The 19506-nt window shown below is 59.8% G+C and overlaps 6 protein-coding genes across 6 annotated transcripts; all 6 read left to right on the top strand.

The window, feature by feature from the left end:
• Positions 1–686: 686 nt before the first annotated feature.
• Positions 687–1172, top strand: LINJ_32_1510 (conserved hypothetical protein; the record flags this gene model as incomplete). Its single annotated transcript, XM_001467794.1, has 1 exon — positions 687–1172. One exon carries the CDS (start codon positions 687–689, stop codon positions 1170–1172), a length of 486 nt encoding a protein of 161 aa, XP_001467831.1.
• Positions 1173–1993: 821 nt separating this feature from the next.
• LINJ_32_1500 (conserved hypothetical protein) lies at positions 1994–2437 on the top strand (the record flags this gene model as incomplete). The annotated part of the gene is made up of 1 exon (XM_001467793.1): positions 1994–2437. One exon carries the CDS (start codon positions 1994–1996, stop codon positions 2435–2437), a length of 444 nt encoding a protein of 147 aa, XP_001467830.1.
• A 1844-nt stretch (positions 2438–4281) lies between these two features.
• On the top strand, positions 4282–7686 carry LINJ_32_1490 (conserved hypothetical protein; the record flags this gene model as incomplete). Its single annotated transcript, XM_001467792.1, has 1 exon — positions 4282–7686. One exon carries the CDS (start codon positions 4282–4284, stop codon positions 7684–7686), a length of 3405 nt encoding a protein of 1134 aa, XP_001467829.1.
• Positions 7687–9575: 1889 nt separating this feature from the next.
• Positions 9576–11648, top strand: LINJ_32_1480 (conserved hypothetical protein; the record flags this gene model as incomplete). Its single annotated transcript, XM_001467791.1, has 1 exon — positions 9576–11648. The coding sequence occupies one exon, from the start codon at positions 9576–9578 to the stop codon at positions 11646–11648; it is 2073 nt and encodes a 690-aa protein (XP_001467828.1).
• Positions 11649–12325: 677 nt separating this feature from the next.
• Positions 12326–13558, top strand: LINJ_32_1470 (hypothetical protein, unknown function; the record flags this gene model as incomplete). Its single annotated transcript, XM_001467790.1, has 1 exon — positions 12326–13558. One exon carries the CDS (start codon positions 12326–12328, stop codon positions 13556–13558), a length of 1233 nt encoding a protein of 410 aa, XP_001467827.1.
• A 732-nt stretch (positions 13559–14290) lies between these two features.
• LINJ_32_1460 (putative DEAD/DEAH box helicase-like protein) lies at positions 14291–19360 on the top strand (the record flags this gene model as incomplete). Its single annotated transcript, XM_001467789.1, has 1 exon — positions 14291–19360. The coding sequence occupies one exon, from the start codon at positions 14291–14293 to the stop codon at positions 19358–19360; it is 5070 nt and encodes a 1689-aa protein (XP_001467826.1).
• Between the last annotated feature and the right edge of the window lie 146 nt (positions 19361–19506).

Raw genomic sequence — 19506 nt, 5'->3', positions numbered from 1 at the left:
CTTGCCACCACGTTCATGATCCGAAAGCGCGCACAGAAAATGTGAAGCACAACAAAAGGAAGCAGTGCAGCGCAGCGGAGCGCGCGACAAACAAACAAACAAAAAAACATAAAGACGAGGGAAAATGGCTACACCCAACCACGAAGGTGCCGACTAGTGGTAACGCTGGAGCCCTTCGTTGTGGAGGTTTTGCTTTCGTGTAGCAGATACCGTTCCATCTCCTGTTTTTTTTTTGCGCACACGCTCCCCTACCCGCGCACGTGGATGGGGCGAGCGTCCGAGTGCTCAGCTGCTGATTAGTGGCTCACTAGCGGGTGTGCTGTCTCATGACCGGTACAAGAAGTCTTTATTTCTTATGCCTGCCGACGCTCTCTCTTTTTTTTTGCGGTTGTTGTGGCGAAGTCGCCGCCTCACGCGCGGCGCTCCACACTGGAAAGCTCGTGTCCGTTTCTGGAAGCCCGCCATTTGTGTGGCAAGCGCGTCATCGGCCGGCTCGTGCGGTGGTGCTGCGAGCTGCATCCTATTGCGGCGCCCATCGCGTGTCCTTCCCCTGGCAACATCCTTCTTGCTTAGTCGAAGTTTTTGATTCTCTTCTTCTGCGATTGCTCTACGTCACGCTCCTTTGATTTTGTGTTTTCGATACTCTGCAGCAGCTGTCTGGCACATCTTTCGTTTTCTTTGCAGCAATGAAGTGGCTGAGCCGCCTGATGCTGCGTAAAAAGCGCACGCCGCTCCCGCCAAAGCCGTATGTGGACACGGCCTCAACGGGGCGGCACATGCTAGACGCGCGGTTGTACGACAGCGATGGCCTCGCCCAGATCGACCCCGAAAAACCACACTGGCAGGACATGCGCTTCGAGTCTCGTGAAAGAGTGCCGTTTTTCGATGTCTTTGGGTACAATCGGGACTGGAGCTGGTCGCTCTTCAAGGTGTCGAGCCTGTTCTTTGTGATGATCTTCTACTGGGAGATGCGCTCTTTTGCCTACATGAAGAACGACCCGATTAAGATAACGTCGACGACCACGGTGTCGCCCGTACCAGACTACGCCAGGGACGAAAAGGCGACGGAGGAAGAGCTGCGCGAAGCTGGCTTCGCGTACGTTGGCTTGGAGAAGCTTGACAACCTAGGCATATCGGCGGCATCGTCGTGCGAGGCCGACCACAAGGCGTGACGACGGCGTTTTCGATTGAGCTTCAGCAGCTGACATGTCCTGGCGGACCCGCACTGAGGCGACTTTCTTCCTGGCGGTCTGGCTATCGGCTGGACTCTGTTTTGTCGAGAGACGAAGCGATGTGTGCTTAGAGGCGCTCGTCAATGTCTCTCGGTGGATCTCTCCTCTGGAGAACCGCAGCCCCCTTCCCACGTGTACGGAATCGCTTGTGCGTGCCGCTGCTGATATACTCAGCGTCTCCTTCTCGCAGCGCATCTCAAGCTCACAAAACTTGGGGGGGAGGAGGACGACGCGGAGAGGGGAGGGGGAGTGCGGGGGGACTCCGCAGTCAGTCAAGCAGCACCGCACACAAGCACACACAAGGAAAGACCCGCAGCGCTTGAGGGTGCTTTGCGGGGTTGTCCCGCAGGACTGTTGTATGTGTGGATGAGTACCCGATGCTCCACGACGCGCCTTTCTTTTCACCGGCCACACACGCTCAAACTTTACTTGTCTCTCCCCATCGCCGCCTCCGCCGCCTTCTTGTGCATCTCTTCACCTGCTTCGGCCCTCTCCCCATCCACTTATTTTTGTTGTTCTCTCGTTGGATGCCAGAACGCTACGGCCGACACAGAGGCCAGCAATTTGACAGTCGTAGGCGGCTCCTTGTCGTGGAGCGGCCGGAGGATCTCTCTGGGTGTCTCTTATGTCCTCTCGGTGGCTGGGCTGTACGTTTCTCTGCCCCCGTTCCTTTTTCTCACCTTCCGCCGCATAGGTTATCTGTATTCCCACAAGGTCAGGCCACCCCCAATACCCACACGCATACACAGGCGACAGCAGCAATGAACGATATCTACGCAAAACGCTTGGCACAGACAGCCATGTTTCACCAGCTGATGCGCAGCCACGGCACTCTCTGGGCGGCGACGCAGGTGACAAAGGAGAAGCTCGATTTGGCGTTTGTGAAGGAGGAGATGATGCGCGTTAATGGTCGCCGTGCGATGCCGCTTCTCGTCGGTGCGGCCGCGAATGAGAACCTGAACGACACCCACCTTGCTCACCTAACAGAGCATTGTGCGTGGGCGGAGTCCGCTCGCGCCTTCGCCGTGCAGCGGCAGACCCCGCTAACGCAGCACATCGCATCGATGGGGCGCATGGCAGAGACCATCACGCAGGCCAAGACCGCGTCGACGAGTCAACTCCTTTTAAATGAGCACTTGGCCCGCATTGACGGGATTAGCGAGTTCGAGGAGGAGCCCATCATGGCGGATGAATATGACAGTTGAGCGCACATGCACGAGCGGGTATGTATGCATACATATATGTATACGTGCGTGTGTGCTCAAACTTTGGCGAAGTTGTGTGGGTCGGGGCCGCCGCTACTCCACGGACATGGCGATCTCTCTTTTCCGTGGCACGGCGGTCCGTTGGCTCTTCCTTCGGGCATTTGGGGGAGAGGTTGGCGTGCAGGGTTTTATTTGGGAGTTCCGCCACCTCCGTATTGTCCGTGTGGGTGCGTTTGTTCGTGGGAAGGCGTGCTGGACGTTGGGCTGCCACGTGAGATGTCGACTTGCAAGCAAGCGCGATAATAAACACAGACACTGAGCCACTTGCATAGGTGGGGCAGTGACGTAGCAGCCCAGGGCATATTTGCTGCATCCCCCCCCCCCACTCACTCCCTTCCTGCCCTCGTGTCTCACCGCTCTTGGCGCACTCTTTCATTCTTATGATCGCGTGTCGCAAAGCTGGGATTACGGTACCCAATCATCGGCACGTGAGAAAGGGCGGCGTTGCTCTTGCTCTCTTGCGTTGCCGTATAGCTCACAGACTCGATGTGGCGTTCTCCCCCTTTGTGCACTTACGAAAAAAAAACATTGCCCCCCCCCCCTCCCCCCACACTCCCTCCCCTCCCCATCGACGGTCTTCTCCACTGCACCACAAAAGAGAACGACAACAAGTCGCCACCGGTGAACCGCGGCACAAGCGAACGCAGGAGGAAACGCATCATAATTCGTGTCTCTTTTTGTTGTGGTGCAAACGTGGGTTCCCGCAAGACTTACCCCTCACCCCACGAAACAAAGGAAAACAAGTAGGCGGTGCTCACTCATCAAGACATAGAGAGAGATTCACCTGCACAGACGTGTGCTCTCTTCATCCGTGCAGCTGTTCTTCTCATCTCCTTGCTGCAGCGGGTGCACCCCACATGAGCCACAGAGCTGAAAGAGGCAACGTGAGATCGATATATCTTCCTTGTGGTATTCGTCCTCCCATCTCGCTCATCGTGCCTGTTTCTTTTGATTTAGTCTCGCTCTCTCTCGGTCGTTCTCCCTCGTGTTTGCTTGGCCGTCCCTGTGCCTGTCAGGGGTGACAACGGCGTGGTGACGGTGCGGTTCGTTTCGGCAAGGCTACGGAGCAGCAGTTCAGCCTTAGCATTACTCTTTTCGTTGTGCCCGGGCGTGCGTGTGTGTGCCCTTCCCTTGCTATTATTCTAACTGTGTTGGTTCCCTTCTCTTCTCCGCGCTCGGGTTGCCATCTGCTACACGCTTGCCTTCTACGTCCCCCCTTCTCCTTTTCTTGCTGTTGTCTATTTGTCGGCGTTCATCACTGCATATTCCGCCCCTCCCCCCCCAACTCCTTCCTCACGCCACCGATCTGTCGCGCACCACAGCCGGCGCCGTTGGTACGGCTTTCTTCTGCTAGGCGCCCACTGGCTTCGTTTGTTGTCTTATCCGCATCCGCTGCAGCCATGCTCAAGGGGATCAAAAAAAGTTTTAGCCACATGGATCCCCGGCAAATTCGCAAGCGTAGCAGCAAGGCAGCGAGCGCGGTAGCCAGCGAGGAGTCCGGGGACGGCAATGCGACGCCGGAAATGTCTGTGACGCATGCAGGCATGTCGGTGACGCTACCAGAGGGGATGGTCGTAGGGCCCAAGTCGGTGCCGGCGCCCGGAGGTCCAATGCCGCCAGGGATGCCCGTTAAGGGGGTCCTGCCACCCGGCGCCAAGATCGTGAAGGGCCCACCGCCGAATGCCGTCATAAAAGTCATGACGGGCACCGAAGGATCGCCCAGCTTTTCTCGGCCCAGCTCCATCTCCCCAACTCCTGGTGGGAGTCAGTCACCAACCCCCGGAATGAAGATGATGGGGCAGCCACCGCCAGGCGCTAAGATCATTGTCGGTTCGCCACCACCAGGCGCGAAAACTATGCTCGGCGCGCCGCCTCCGGGATTCAAGATCATGTACAGCTCTCCACCACCAGGCACAATGCACGTGGTGTCGCCGCCGCTGAGCAGCACGCCGCCATCGCTGTCGCATGATAACGCGCCTCCGCTCCCACTGGGGATGGCTGCGAAGACCCCAATGAAGATGCTGCCGCCAGGAGCGAAGCTGATTAGTGGACAACCGCCTCCAGGATCGCGGCCAGTGTCGCCAGAGGAGGCGAGACACTCAGCGACGAGCCCTTCTCTGATTCCGTCTCGCTCGGTGTCGCCCACAAACGCGTCTGTGTTCCGCATTCTGCCAAACGGTGTAAAGGTGCTTGTGAGTCCGCCCACCGTTGGAGGGCCCGTCCATCCCGTGAGCAAGGCGCTACCTGGCCACCTTAGTCCATCGCTGCCAGCGAAATCTCCGCCAAGCACGCTGATCAAGTCAATGGGAGACTTGAACCTGGGAGGGACACCGACAGCTCCGACGTTGCGCACCACGGCGCCACTGATCCCTCCGCAGAACGCGAACGTTTCTGTCGGACCCAAGTCCCTTCCAGGGCCGCAACAGCAGCTCCCAAAGCCGATGCCGGTGCGACCGGGTGGCACCATCGTGAAGGCAGTCGAGGCTCCCTATCGCACGCCTCCCGGGCGCAACCAGCAGACATCGGCTGCCAAGCTACACCAAGGCGATGTGCAAGTCAAGATGCACAAGTCGGAAAGCGACGAGTTCACCTTCCAGGAGGAGGACAACTTAGACGACTCCGCCGACATCCAGTTTGAGGAGGCGCCATCGGTGATGCCACCAGAATCGCCGCGGGCTGGCGCGGCGGTAGCGGAGCTGCGCCGCATCTCCTCGTCGGGCTCCTCGTCCTCGTCGCTGTCCCTCCGCGAAGACCCCGACGAGGCCACGGCGCTCCCAACGGTGATGAAGCCGCACAGCAGCACTGCGCCAACAGCGATAGCGTCGCCGTGCTCCCCATCGTCTGCCGTAGGTACAGTTGCACCTGTCGAGTACGAGAAGAGCGTGCACAGGCACCAGTCACAGGATGAGGGTAGCAAAGGGGCAAGGAAAAAGAAGCACAAGGGCCGTCGCGCGTCGCCGCGGGACGACAAGCTGGACGACGGCAAGTCGTCGCGCAAGCAGAGACGCAAACATCATCATCACCACCGGCCGCACTCCAGCGATGTGGGCAACATGTCCAGGAGCTCGGCTTCGCTGCAGTCCTATTCCGTTCCCGGTGCTCCAGTGAGCGCCTCGCCTGCAGCGGTGGACGACACGCAACGCCGCACGCCATCGCAGCGGGCGGCAGCGGACGGTAAAGACGACGTCGTAGACATCCCAGGGGAGCTAGGCGGCGAACAGCTGAGAGAACTCGCCTTTACGCCGGAGGCGCTCACTTCTGCCTCACGCGGCCGAATCGCAGAGGACTTCCTGTCGATCCTCTGCCCTCAGCAGTATTACGGTAAGGTGCAGAAGATCAGTCGTATCCGAGCATTCAAGGCAGACCGCTCTGCCGCTACCGGCCTGCGCAGCAGCAGCTCCATCTACGTCGCGACAAAAGGTGTGATGCCGAACCCGTACTTTTACCCTCAGCTGCGGCTGCGCAACAGCGATGGCGAAAAGCTTGGCAGCCTCGCGAGTGCCGACGAAGTGGCCGAGGGTGTCGTGAACACGCCAATAATTCTCTACGAAGCCGCTCCTGGCAACATGCTGTTCGCCGACACCGAGCTCGAGGCACGGCGCTTGCTCGAGAGTAACCGGAACTTTAACAGCTGCTTCATGCTCAGCAACTCAGCCATTCTCTTTAGAGACCCAGAACACTACGTGGTGCCCGTCGCTTCGCTAAATGTGCAGTGGGTGCCGTACGCCTCACCGCAGTCTGAGCCGCAGTGCCCTGTCCATAGGCGCGAGTTGCAGCTTTTCGACCCGTGCTCGAAGGAGCTCGTCTGCGCCCTGTGCGCGTCGCGCAACGGCATTCCCATGTCGAACTTCGTCGTCATCCCCGACGTGCTCGGCAACGCTGACTCGCGCCGCACAATCGAGGAAAAGGTGTCCGTCCAGCTGGATGAGGCGCAGCAATCGGCGAAGCGGTGGGTGGAGCAGCACCAGCGGGTGCGCGAGCTGTGCGAAGGCAAAAAGGACGCCATCCGCAACCAGTTCAACCTCCTCATCAACGCCCTCGAGGCGAAGAAGAAGGAGTACATTGAGGCGTGTGAGGCGGAGTTTGCCTACGCGCAGACGGACGTCGCCCGCGAAATCCTCATCACAGATGAGAAGGTGCAGCTGCTGCGCGCCGCCACGGACCACCTCCGCACCGATCCGTCGAAGCCGCTTTTCTCCATGCAAATCGCAACCATCGCCGAGGGCTTGAGCGCCTCCACGGACCTGCCTTCGCGCTTCACGCGTGCCTCGCTGCGGTTGCCCCCGATGAGCGCCGGTCTCATGCCGAACTTAGAGGGCGTCATGTCGCAAGTGCTGGAGCTCAGTCCGCAGCTGTCCCCCTCGGGAGCCAGAGGCGGGGAATATCGTACGGAGGACCTGTCTCTGTCCAACGCGCCGTACAAACGGCCGAACTGGAATCTTCACAACGATGGCCGGCCCGTGGAGGAGGCCGTGAACGTTGCACACAGAGATCGCTGGCGTTTCAGCGGTACGGGTGCCAATGCTGCCGCCGCTTCCCTTGCCAAGCCGTCGCGCCCTGCAGGCCGAAGCGCGAATGCGTCGCCGCTGCATAGCAATGGCCGTTCCGCCTGTTGTAGCTCCCCTGCCCGACCTGCTCTTTCTGGGCCAGTGGCGACGCGAGAGTACGTGAGAAGCATGTCTAGCTCTTCCCACAAGCGATCTGCCGCGGGGTCAGCTTCATCGGCGCAGTTTGCCGCGGATGCGGTGTCTGTGCCGAACAGCACCGGCACCTCCCTCTTCGATTTCGCCCTTCACCACCTACTAAGCACCTTGGGCACGTCGAATGTGAAACGGCGGTCACCGCGCTACGTGCAGTGGGCCATCCGCATCGATGATCCGGGCGACTGGGTCGGTCTCGGCGTCGGTGTTGGCAACACGATTGAGGCGTGGGAGCAAGGCAGCACAAATGACCTCTCTCACTTGTGGATTGTACCGGCGTCCATGACGGGCCAGGTACTGTACCTACGCGTCGCAGTGAGCTCCAGCAGCGGACACGCGAAGCTGACGGTACACGATGTGCGTGGAAAGCAGGTAGACGCTGGTGAGGTGCCGCAGTGGAACGCAGCCCGTCCGTCCTACCCGCAGGCCACGTTTGGTGGGCATATCGGATCTGTTCGGATGATCGAGATCCCTCACGTTGTGCACTGAGTCAGCGGTCGCAAGACCTTCGAAAGCGTACGTATAGGTTCACGTTCGTGGGTCTACGTGTTCGTGCGGGCACTCCTTGCGTTCGCATCTGCTCGTCTCTCCTGCTGAGTGGCATGTCCCGACGAGGAGAGAAGATCCCTGTCAGGGACGTCCACTTCACCTGTCACAACCCGCCTCATTCTCCATTGGGGTTTTCCCCTTCGGTGGTTGTGTGCTTGATTCTCGTGGCTCGCGTGGTGTGTGCGATTGGCTGCCTTTATAGAGATCTGTGTGTATGTACAGATGTACATGGGCTGTTCTTGTGGCTGTCGTTGTTCCGGAAAGTTTAGAGTGTTTTGTTCTATAGCCCTCCTTGTGTTTTCTGTGTTGGGCGTGCCTTGGTGCCGGCATCTTCACCGCTGTTGTCTTTGTCGCGTTCTCTTTTCCCGTTGTAGCGGTTGCCGTTGCTTCTTCGCCTAAAGCTTGCGCTTCACTGTCGTCTCGCCGAGCAGTCCGTGTCTCTCGCTCTTGTGTCGCCTCTTCTGCACCTATTCACTCACGCACACACACACACACACACACGCACGCCCCCACACACGTGAACCGCTTTTGTCTTTCAATTTGTTTTTTTTTTCCTTTCTCATGGCGTCTCAGCTGTGCCGTCAGCCCTGTGCACGTGTGTGCACGAGGGGAATTTCGTTGCATTTCTTGTGAAGGATGCCACATTAGATCTCGGGACGATTCTGGCTCGTGGCGCCACATTTTTTGTGTCTCTGTGGCCTCTTCACTGTTCACTGGCTTCTCCACCAGCAGCACCCTCTACTTTTTTTTCTCGTTTCCGTTATTGCGTTGGTATGTGCATGTCTCTATTTATCTAGGCGTGTGACATGGCTCTCTCAATCATTCTCCATACCGCTTTCTTGCACTTGGCCGCCGCCCCACACACGTATATCATCCATGAACGTGTTCGGGTATCGCACGCCCTTGCCGCTCTCTGTGTCGTAGCCGTTGCCGGGTGTGCAGGTGCACGTGGGAGCGTTTTCGTTTTGTTTGGAAGACCTCTGGAGAAGCAGCCACGAAAGAGTCACAAAGGGCGGCAGAGTGGAGAGATGGCCAACACACACTTTGGCTTTGGCAGCTGCGCAACGTCGGCGGTGTCAAGCAGAGACGTCCCACGGGTCTTCTCCCACGCGTCAACTCGTTGCAGTCTTTTCGAGAGACTATCGGCAAGGCAGAATGGGGCCATATGCCCTTCGTGTCCTCCCTTGGCCCTCGCATGCATTATAGACAGTGTGCGAGTGTGACCCGCTAGTCAGCTAGCCCGGTGCGAACGGCCTTCACTCTGGCTGTCCGCTGCGCGAGAGGTTATGGGCGCCCTCTCTTCCTCGCTCGCATTCTTCTTCATGCGTATCTCTGTCGTTTTTTCTCCGCCCTGCGTGTGTCGCCGTTTCGCTGTTGTCGTTGTCCGTGCTTCCTTTGTAAGCGAGCCACGCCTCTTGCAAGTGACGTGTAGCTGTACCGCAGAAGCCTTTACTTTTCTGTGCTGTGTTGAACGGAGGGGTGGTGGAGGCCGGCGTCACTCCTCTGTTGCTGTTTTGTGCGTGTGTGTGTGTGTGTGCTTTCCACCGCACTGCACGTCTATTCCCTTTCGGCGGCGCAGCAGAACGGCGTTCGGAGAATGCGGAAGGGTCCTCCCACCTCGTCTTGCTCTGTCGGAGTAGCTTTTTGCACACCCAGTGAACCTTGCAACATCCTCTGGCCTCGGACGCCTACTACCTGTGGCGTGGTGCACTGATAAGAGAGCGGGGTAGCGGGGAGCGACCACAGGTTTGCCTCCGCCTCTGCACCGTCACGCAACCAAGATGAGGCACCGCCTGGCGGAGGGAGCGCCCAAGTAATCCAAAAGGTCGATGCCCTTCTTTGGTGTAGATGACATCCTCTTTTTGCTGACCTCGACGAAGGCGCTGCTGTGGGCGAAGCGGACCGATGTCGTGGAGCCTGGCGTCTACACGACAGTCAACATCCTCACAGATGACTCTCAAGAAGCTGCGCGCCGTGCTGCAGCGGCCGGCGCTGAGCAAGGGAGCACGCCGACACTGCTGCTCAAGGGCTTCGAGCTGCAGGCAGAGGAGGCCAACCTTCTCTACTTTCAGAACTTTGCCAGGCAAGTGGAAACGCGGTTTCGCCCTGAGCTGGCAGCCCTGATCAGCGCACCAGACGCTGCCGACAGAAGCGGCGCGTCCGCTTCGGCGCCGCTGCTTGTGAAGGAAAGTGTCCACACGCAGTTCCGTGAAACCCCTGTGGTGTACCAAGTCCCTCAAGTACCGCACCGCCACTACAACCTTCACAAGGGGCGCCCTCACGTTTCCTCGCTGGCCACCGCCTCCGAGGAAGATGTCAAGGAGCGCATTGCGAGCTACTCGGTCGCCGAGGTGCAGGCACTCTTCTGCAAGATGGAGCGGGAGGCGTTGTGGCAGGCGGTCATCCATGTCAGCTACGGCATCGATCAGGCAAGGCAACAGCCGCGCTACCTCAACCAGCACAACGTCGAATGTGCGATCCGCACACTGCTGAACACGTCTCACGCGGGCATGGCCCTCATCTACTACTTCCGCTTTGGCGAAGACATGCTTGTCTCGGACGAAATATTAGTGGCGCTCTTTCATGCCTGTCGGAATGACGAGCAGCTCAGCCTGAAACTGTGCCACGTGCTGCAGTCTTTCCAGTCGCAGTGGACCCCGACGGTGTGCGCCTGTTGCCTCACCACCGCAGCACGCTTCGACTACGAGCAAGCCATAAGGCTTTACCACGCCTACATGGAGACGCAGCGCAGCCAGCAGGTGGCCTCGCAAGGCATGCTGCGCCCCGTGTTAGCCGCCCCCGCGCTTCTGCGCGAGACCGGCGTTGCGGCCGCGCCGGCGCAGCTGCAGCTGCACTACCTGTATCACGTCATCATTCCACTCGTTGTCGCGCACGACCCGGCGAGTGCGGATACCTACGTGGCAGATATGCTGGTAAAGGACGCGGAGTCCGCGCCAGATGTGCTGCTCAAGTGCCTCGGTTTCAGAAAGGGTCAAGAGCTCGCCTGGAGGTATCTTGACGACACTACAAGCGGCGCCACTGATTCGACGGCGGCGGACGTAGTCAAGCGATGGGTACTGGCACAGAAGAGGGTACAGCGCACTGGCAGTGCCCCTCTCGACGTCGCTGGCATGGCCATTCACCTGTACCGACTGCGGCCGTCGGCTATGAACATGAACACAGTGCTGAAGCTGTGCACCGAGTGCGTGGATGCCAGGGAGGGCGAGGCAGTGAAGATGACCTCCACCGGCGTGGCACAACACGATTTGGGCACCACAGCTTCTCCAAGGAACGCAGCGCCTTTGTCTGCCACACTTAAACGGTTGGCGAGTGGGCGAGTGACGGTGCTGACGCACCTTCTGCTTCGCATGCCTCTCCAATCCGAGCTCGATGCCACCGTGTTGGCGCGCACCATCACCGAGCAGCACGCGTCCTGGGGGCTCGCCACGCAGTTCCTCTCTGTGATGCTGCGGCGCAAGTGCTTCAACGTTGTACCGAGTATTGCGGCGCACGTCGCCCGCCAGGGACAGTGGGCGACAGCGGCCAAATCTATGGCCATCTATCTCAGCAATCAGCGGGCGGCCATGACAGTAAAGGAGGCGAAGCTGTGTATCGATTCGTGCGTGCACGCAGGGCAGTGGTCCAGCGCACTGTTCTGGGTGGAGCGGGCGCATGCAAAGGGTCTCGCCCTCGGCTCCTCCACCTACAACCTCGTCCTCGGAGTGAGTCGCCACTGCAGTTTTGAGGCAGCGGAGCGCGTTGTGACGGCAATGCACGACGTCGGTGCTTCCTGCTCGGAGCAGGGCATACTCGACCTTATCGAGATCGCCGCCCATCGAGGGAAGGTGGCGAATGCGCTGTCTGTTCTGCGCCATCACAGCAATGTTGAACGGAAACCGTGACGGTTTGCGAGCGCATACTATGAGTATGTTGTATATCGGTGTCTGTATGTCTGACGTAGATTTCGCTAACGTATGTATGTTTGCCGTTTTGTGCGCGCGCTGCACGTGCTGCCTTATTCGAGGATATCGATTTTGCAGGAACCTGCAAGTGCCAAGCCCTTCCGACGCGCGCGCACTCTCTCTCTCGTTCTCTCCCCTCTTCGCAGACTCGCAAGGGCTTTTGCGTGTTTTGCAGTCTCAACTCTTGGAGACACGCACCCTTGTCGCATAGAGGCGTACACGCCGTTTCACAATCCGGAGGCAGCAAGGGGAAAGTGTATGTGTGTGTGTGTCGTTGTGCCGAGGGTGTGTGAGAGGTGTGCTGCTTGTATGGCCGTACCTGCGTCTCCCTCCCCCATACAGACTTCATTTCTTCCGCTGCTGTCCTCTACGTTGCGGCTCCCACTTTTTTCTTCGCAACCTCGCTTTCCATGGTATGTGTCTGGGTGTGGAGGCGGCGTTGCCCACCAGCACGCGCGTACTTTGCCGTCACTGACGCCCGCGTCAACTGCCCAGTCGATGGCATGCAAACTGAATACCACCCACATTATGTCGCTTCTCCCTCCTCCGTACACTCTCTCGGTGTAACGTCCGTTCCACACAAACGTTAGCTCCATGACTACACCGTTGCCGCTCACATGACGGTGGAGTTTACAGAGTTGGATGAGGCAAATCGCAAGGTGCGAGAGTGGAAACGGGAGGCAAAGCAATCCGCGCCTGTCAGCCTCGCTGGCGGTATTGATCTGACCATGTGTCTTGACGAGATGCAGATCGTGGTACCCCCGCTTTCGCCTTTTCAGGTGCTGCGCACCAGCGACATCCTCACCCAGTTGGTTCACATACCATCTATCACTACCACAGCAGCCGCCAGTGCCGCCTTCGGTGCACTTGTGACGCTGCTATTCGCTACGAAAAGGAGCGTTACCTCTGTTGCACAGCAGGGGTTCTTGAGACGGTGGGCGCACCGACTGTTGCGCATCATGGTCACTGCCGTGGCATCAGTTGTGTTTGCTCGATTTCTGCGTGAGCGTTACCCGACAGTGCAGCGTGTCTCGCAGTACGAAAACTTGTCCAGATCTCCAGATGGTCCGTGTTTCGTCGCGAATCGCATCCTGACCATGACGAGCTCACAGGCCGGCACACACGCCGATGGGCCGCATCATTTCTGCCGCAGTCTGTCTCACCGCAACTACGACGACGCGCACTACAGCGGCGATGCCGTCGTTCTGGATATCACCACAGAGCTGCGCGAGCATCACCAATCGCTGGATCCTGATGCCCCTCTGGCGATCACGGTGGAAGTGCTGGAAAAGGCTCGAGTGAAACTGCCCGCGGCGTTTCGGGACGGTTCCCGACCTGTGTGGCGCCTGCTGCTTATTACCCGGCACTCAACAACCACTAGCGCCACCAGCACAGGCACCACGGAGGCGTTGACGGAACCCCTTCGCGTTTTCGTTCCGCTGGACGTTGCGTCAGCGACACATGTGGCCGCGGCAGGTGCCAAGGGCGCTACTACTGCGATGCCGTCTGAGTCCCCGTCGAACGCGTACGCGTTTCTGTACCCGGAAGCGGTGGATTATCTGCATCGCGTCTTCCCTCGCTTGGTACTACTGGGCATAGACAGCCCTTCCGTCGATGCACCGCAGGCGATGCCGCCGGGGAAGCACAGTCACGGTTCCCTGCTGCGGTGCGGCATAGCGATTCTGGAGAACCTCCGCTATACCCGCCTCTCCCCGCTGCTCGAGAGCCCCGCAGGGGACCACCACCGCGGATGGATCTCTGGGTCGATGCTGACGGTCTTCAACGCCACGCAAAATTACGATGACGCTCGCGGGTGCTCCGTCATCTTCTTTCCGGAGGAGGCGCTATGATGAACATTTTTGCGACGCCGTCTCCCTCCTGATGCTGCGGCGGCCCGAGAGAATGCAAGCAGAACTTACGGCTCGGTGGCTGCCCTTGCATTCCCCACGTGCGATTACGTCTCCTCGTTGGTGGGGTGTGCTTTTCTATATTTTGCGCACAATGACTATCGAAGCCTACAGTAACCAACGTGCGTGCGACACACCAACGACGAGGACGTCGGTGGTGGTGGGGGGGGGGGGGGCGGAAATCTGAAGAAGAAGCGGTGTGAAAGAAAAACGGGCACCGTGTCTGCGTTGCGAGATGTGCGATGGTGGAGGGGGCGGGCGAGGGTAACAAAAAAAAGCAAACTCTCTCTCTTCCTTGACATTTCCTGCCGCGCACCAAAGGCTTGCTGGCAACGTCACTGTTTGATAGCACCCGACATTCCTCCCCCACCCGCCCCTATTCTTTCTCATGTACCCATTCTATTCCTTTTCTGCTGCTGTTTCTCTCAGTGAGAGTGATGCCCATCACGCACATTCGCGTCGCACGAGGCCCGTGCACCTCTACGCTCCTCTCACCTTCTTTTCGTTCCCCACCTTCGCAGCGCCTCCCACACCCCTTGTCGATTGTGTAGAGGGTGCGGCTCATAGCGTCAACGTACACAGACGCTCTTTCAGCGTGTGCCTTGCCCTGCCCCTTCACCGGTGCCACGTGTAGGGGTATGTGTTTGCGCGAGAGTCAGTGCGTCGCCGCTGGCCATGTCCACTCCCGCTGCAAAGTGCCTTGGCGGGCTCCTTCACTTCTTGCCGCACCGCTGCTTCACGAAGGTGCAGGAAGCCGTCATCCCGGCCTTGTTCACGAATGACCGCAATTGTCTTGTGGCCGCGCCAACTGGTAGTGGGAAGACGGTCCTGCTGGAGGTGGCGATGCTGCGCCTCTTTCGCAACGTTCTCGCCCCCCGCGATGACGCCGGCGCAAGGGCGACAGAGGAGGATGGCGAGGCCCGCAGCTGTTCTGGGCCACTGCAGCAGCGAAAACGGAAGGCGGTGTACATCTGTCCCATTAAGGCGCTCGCGAACGAGAAGTACGAGCACTGGCGTGCCCAATTTCCGACCTTGACGGTTGTGATCGAAACGGGCGATCAGCAGCAGCAACAAGTAGACCAGCAGGAGCGCTCGTGCTCCACAGCGTCCGCGACCGGTGATGTCCGAGGACGCGACGGATTAGAGAGCATGGCTTGCGTCTCACAGGCTGACATTCTCGTCACCACGCCGGAGCGGTGGGACAGCATCACGCGACGCTGGAAGGAGAAGGAGGTGATGGCGATCGTAAACTCTGTCGGCCTCCTGCTTTTAGACGAGGTGCACACGGTGCAAGAGGAGCGTGGCGCCGCCATGGAGGCCATCGTGAGCCGCGTCAAGGTCATTCAAGCATCGTCGAGTGCCATGCATCAACACTCGGCGACGGAGACGGCGCCAACACGCATTATTGCGATTAGCGGTACGCTGCCCAACAGTGGCGACCTGGCCGAGTGGCTGGAGGTGTCGCCGGAGATGACGTTTGCCTTCGCCCCGAGTGACCGCCCGGTGCCGCTGACGATACGTGTGATCGGCTACGCGCACGACTCGCCAAACCCGTTTGCTTTCCATCGCTTCCTCTCCTTCAAGATATTCGGCTTCATGCAGCAGTACAGCCAAGGTAGGCCGACGCTCGTTTTTTGTGCCTCGCGGAAGGAGACGACGAGTTCGGCGCAGCGCATCGTTGAAGACATTCGCGATGCCGCAGCTCGCCGGGGGCAGTTGGCGCAGCTGGAACCTTCTGCAGAAGCGCAGCAGCTGATGCAGCAGGCTAGCGACAAGCAGCTGCGCAGCTGCCTGATGATGGGTGTTGGCTTTCACCACGCCGCCATGACCAGGGAAGACCGCCAGCTCGTGGAGCGGATGTTCCGCGAGCAGTACATTGCCGTCGTATGCGCCACAACAACCCTCGCCTTGGGTGTGAACTTGCCTGCGCATCTCGTTCTTATCAAAGGAACTACTTTTTTTTCGAGTGGGCGGTGCCAGGACATGCCCGTGTCAGAGGTGATGCAGATGTGCGGGCGTGCCGGTAGGCCTGGCTGCGACACGCACGGCGTGGCGCTAGTGCTCACCATGCAACGCAGCGTGCACCTCTACGAGACACTCACTAGCGGCGCCGTGACGCTGACCTGCGTCGAGAGTCACTTGCACCGCCACATGATCGAGCACGTCAACGCGGAGGTGGCGCTGCGCACTATCCACAGCTTCCCCTCCGCGATGGAGTGGCTGAAGACGACGTTCTTCTGGATCCGCCTGCGCAAGTGTCCGCCACACTACGGGCTGGAGTTCGCAAACCGAGCCGAGGAGCTGGAGTTTAACGCGGAGGCTTTCGTGGAGGCGCTCATGGAGCGCGCGCTGCGCGTGCTCATGGAGGAAGGTTGCGTGCATCTGAGTCATCTGGACACGTTGGTGCTCTCGGCGGCGAGAGGGACGGCCGCGCCAGTCGCCACAGGCGACATGGAAGACATCAAGCATCCCTCGGCGGTTTTTGAGGCAACGCGGTTGGGAAGGGCCATGTCCCGCATGTACATTCTGTTTGACACGGTGTGCACCCTCAACGCAAGACTCAAGGCCCGCGGGGCGGTGAGTACGAACGGCGACGCGCCCGACGACGACTCTGGTGTGGATGCGTGTGCCGGTGCCATGGACGTTAGCGTAAAGACCACGGCACGGACAGGCTCTATGAGCGTCGCAGAGGTGCACGAGTACTCGCACGCGAAGAAAGACACCTCATCAGAAGGCATGCAACCGCACAGCACTGCAGCAGACGCGACTGTGTGCTCGTCAAGGCGACCTATGATGCCCTTCAATCTGCGGGAGGTTCTCCAGCTTCTCTGCCATTGCCAGGAGCTTGTGGAGGTTCGCCTGCGTCAAGGTGACCGCGGTCCGCTGAACGAGCTGAACAAGACAGTGAAGTACCCGCTACACAGCGGACGCCGCGGCGGGCGAGAGGTCCGGGAGGACTGGCAGAAGGCCTATGTGCTGATTCAGGTCCACATTGGGCTGCTTCCCCTCACGGAAGTCTCCCTGCGGAACGACTCTCTGCGCCTGTGGGCGGTCGTGCCCCGCATGTCGCGCTTTCTGGAAGAGTACGCGTGGGCCGCCACCACTTCCTACAGTTTAGCCACGCAAGCAAACCTGCTGGCCCGCTGCATCGAGCGCCGTGTGTGGCCAGACGGGCTCGTGCTGCGCCAGCTCAAACATGTCAGCGACTCGGTGGCGAAAGCTCTGCTGCGGGGCGGGTATAGCACGTTTGAAAGCCTCGGCAGTGTTAACGCACGTCAGCTGGAGGTGCTGTGCAGCCGACTGCCACCTTTTGGGTCACAAATACTGAGCGAGGTGCGACGTCTGCCAAGGATATCGTTGGACATCAGCTTTATGGCTTCGCCGGCGGAGTCGGACGGCATAGACAACCAACATCGTGTGCCGAGTGGAGTTGTGCAGCTCACGTTGTCTCCAGGTACCGAGGCGGTGACTGATGAAGGTGTCCCCAACGCGGCGCGGAGGCAGCGCTCGGAGACTGCCTCATCGAAGGCTGCAGGCGGGAAACCACAGCTGCTCAGCGACGTGGTTGCGCTTGATTCGACGCGCGTGCTTCTTCTTGTCGGAATGCCTAGCGAAGATCGCGTGCTCTTGAAGCGATTTGTGCCGCTCTCTGCCTTTGGTTCACCGGACGCCCCAGGGAGTACAGCAGAGGCAGCGTCAAGAGCGACAGCAGATGGTCTCTGTGCGTGGACACTCTGCTTCCCTTTTGTCTCTCCTCCCTTGTTGCGTGACACTAGTAGTGGTGGTGGTGGCAAAGGCAGGCGAATCGAGGCTCGGTGTCTGGTGCTGCGGGTCGTGGGGATGGACACCGTGACGGCGCGCGATGAGGAATTCACCTCCGCCCGTGGCGATGCTGCGAGCGAGAGCATCCACAGGTCAGCACAGAAGCCCGTGGCCAACGCTTGCGTGCTTTTTCCCGCGCCAAAGGACGTTGCGATTCTTCCCGACACGAAAGCGCCGCAGACAGCGCTGTCCGTGCATGTGGCGTCTGAGGCCCGCGCCACGTTCAACGAGCTACTGGAGGACCTCCAGTACGTCGCAAGTGCGGGAGATCCAACTCAGCCCTACCGCTCCGCTCCACGAGAACCACCCATCTCACGCAAGCGCACTCGTATCGGCCAAAGGGCATGTCGTGCCACAGATGACGATCAAGGGATGCAGAAAAAGGAGACACGCCAGACAAATGGCAATACCGCCGCCATGCCGCTGCCCTCAGCAATGGCGAACGCCACCTCCCTCCTACCAGTCCCAGGTGCGTCAGATCTGCGTGAGGCAGATGGTAGTGGCGCCGCCGGTGCGGCGGCGTCTGAGGTGTCCCAAGAGCGCGCAGCTGCAGGCGGGTCGTCTCTCGACTCCGTGCGTTCCTCGCCTGAGCATTGTGCTGACAAAGGGGCCCGCTTAGAGAAACCCTTGCGTGACCAAAACACTCCACAGCATGTCAGCGAGTTCCCGTCGAAGCCGGTGCGCGAATCGCCATCACCGCGGCAGGCCCGACTCTGCCCCTCCCTGGAGACAGGAGCTGCCGACGCCCTCGCTGTATCAACGCCATCTGCGGCGCACAAGCGCGTGGCACGAGTTCGTCTACAGCCGTGCACCTCGCCTCCAGCGTCCCGACCTCCCGGCACTTCCCCACGCGCTTGCTTTCCGGCACTGCACAGAGAGATACCATACTCTACCCCGCAGGCAGCTTCGTCGAGGCCAGTGCACCCTCACGACTACGGCGACACACCTCCGGGTGTCACAACGTCAGTGGACCAGGGACGCACATATCCGTTGAGACGCATGACTCCACAGAGCGGGCAATGGTGCCCTTCGATGGTGGCACCAACGCTGCCCCCGTCCTGCCGCTTCGTGGTACGCGTGCCGCCACCTCACGCCTCATCTCTTCGCTTAGGCAGAGACTGCATGCACCGTAGCGCGCGCCAACGGAGCGACGTAGTGGAACCGCAGGAGGCGTTCTACTACCCGGTGGATCCTCAGCAGGCGCCGCCAGTCATGCGCTACGCTTTCAGTGGCGTGCAGGGCGAGTGGTGGCGGCCTAGCTATATGCAGGACTCGAGCTGGATGCATGGAGGCGCTGCGTCCCCGCATCCGTACCCCTATCACACGCCTTCCATGGTGACTCGGCTAGCCAACTACGGGCCAATGCTGGCACGACCGAATAGTGTTGGACATCTCCCAGCTCACTGGGACCACGTTGCCGCCGTTCCTGCGTCGCGCTTTGCGGGGCAGCACTCGCCGTCCTTCTTTGCGTCTCGGCCGCCATTTGAATTCGCTGAGGAACACCAACAGATATGGCAGACGGACTCCCGGCTGTCTAGCTACCCGCCTTCCTCGGCGCCCGGTGTATTGCTGCCGCATCAAGCTTCGTCGCCGACCCCATACACTGTGTTGCAAGCCCAGCCCTGGCCTCGTCCACCGCCACCGCCGGTTTACGACCCTCGGGACTGGCGTCCGCCCGCATCTATGCAGCGCGAGCCTGTCCTTCCGTCGCTGTGGATGCCGGTGACCCATGAGCACCAGAAGCAGCGCTTTGCTGTGACGGAGGGCGATCCGCGTGCAAGAACAGCCCCCTCAGACATGTCTGTGAGCCGCGCGGACGCGTCTGTTGCACGACCCGCATCGATGCCCACCAGTGACGGCGGTAACTTCCCCTCGCGCGTTCGTCGCCGCTCCCCAATGGTGGCTCAATCGTGGTGGCAGTGACACTGAGTGCATGTCTTGTTTTTTTTTTCTCGATTTCCCGTTCCCCTTTTTTCCTGGAAGCCGGAGGTTGGGGTTGGGGGGTTGTGCTGCTGCATGAGTGTGCCGGGCCGTTGCCCGTGCGCTGCTGCTGCTGCTGCTGCTGCGAT

This window comes from Leishmania infantum, chromosome 32 (genome assembly GCF_000002875.2).
Source record: "Leishmania infantum JPCM5 genome chromosome 32".
In the NCBI taxonomy this organism is placed as follows: Eukaryota; Euglenozoa; class Kinetoplastea; order Trypanosomatida; family Trypanosomatidae; genus Leishmania; species Leishmania infantum.
This window is presented reverse-complemented; position numbering and strand designations above follow the sequence as displayed.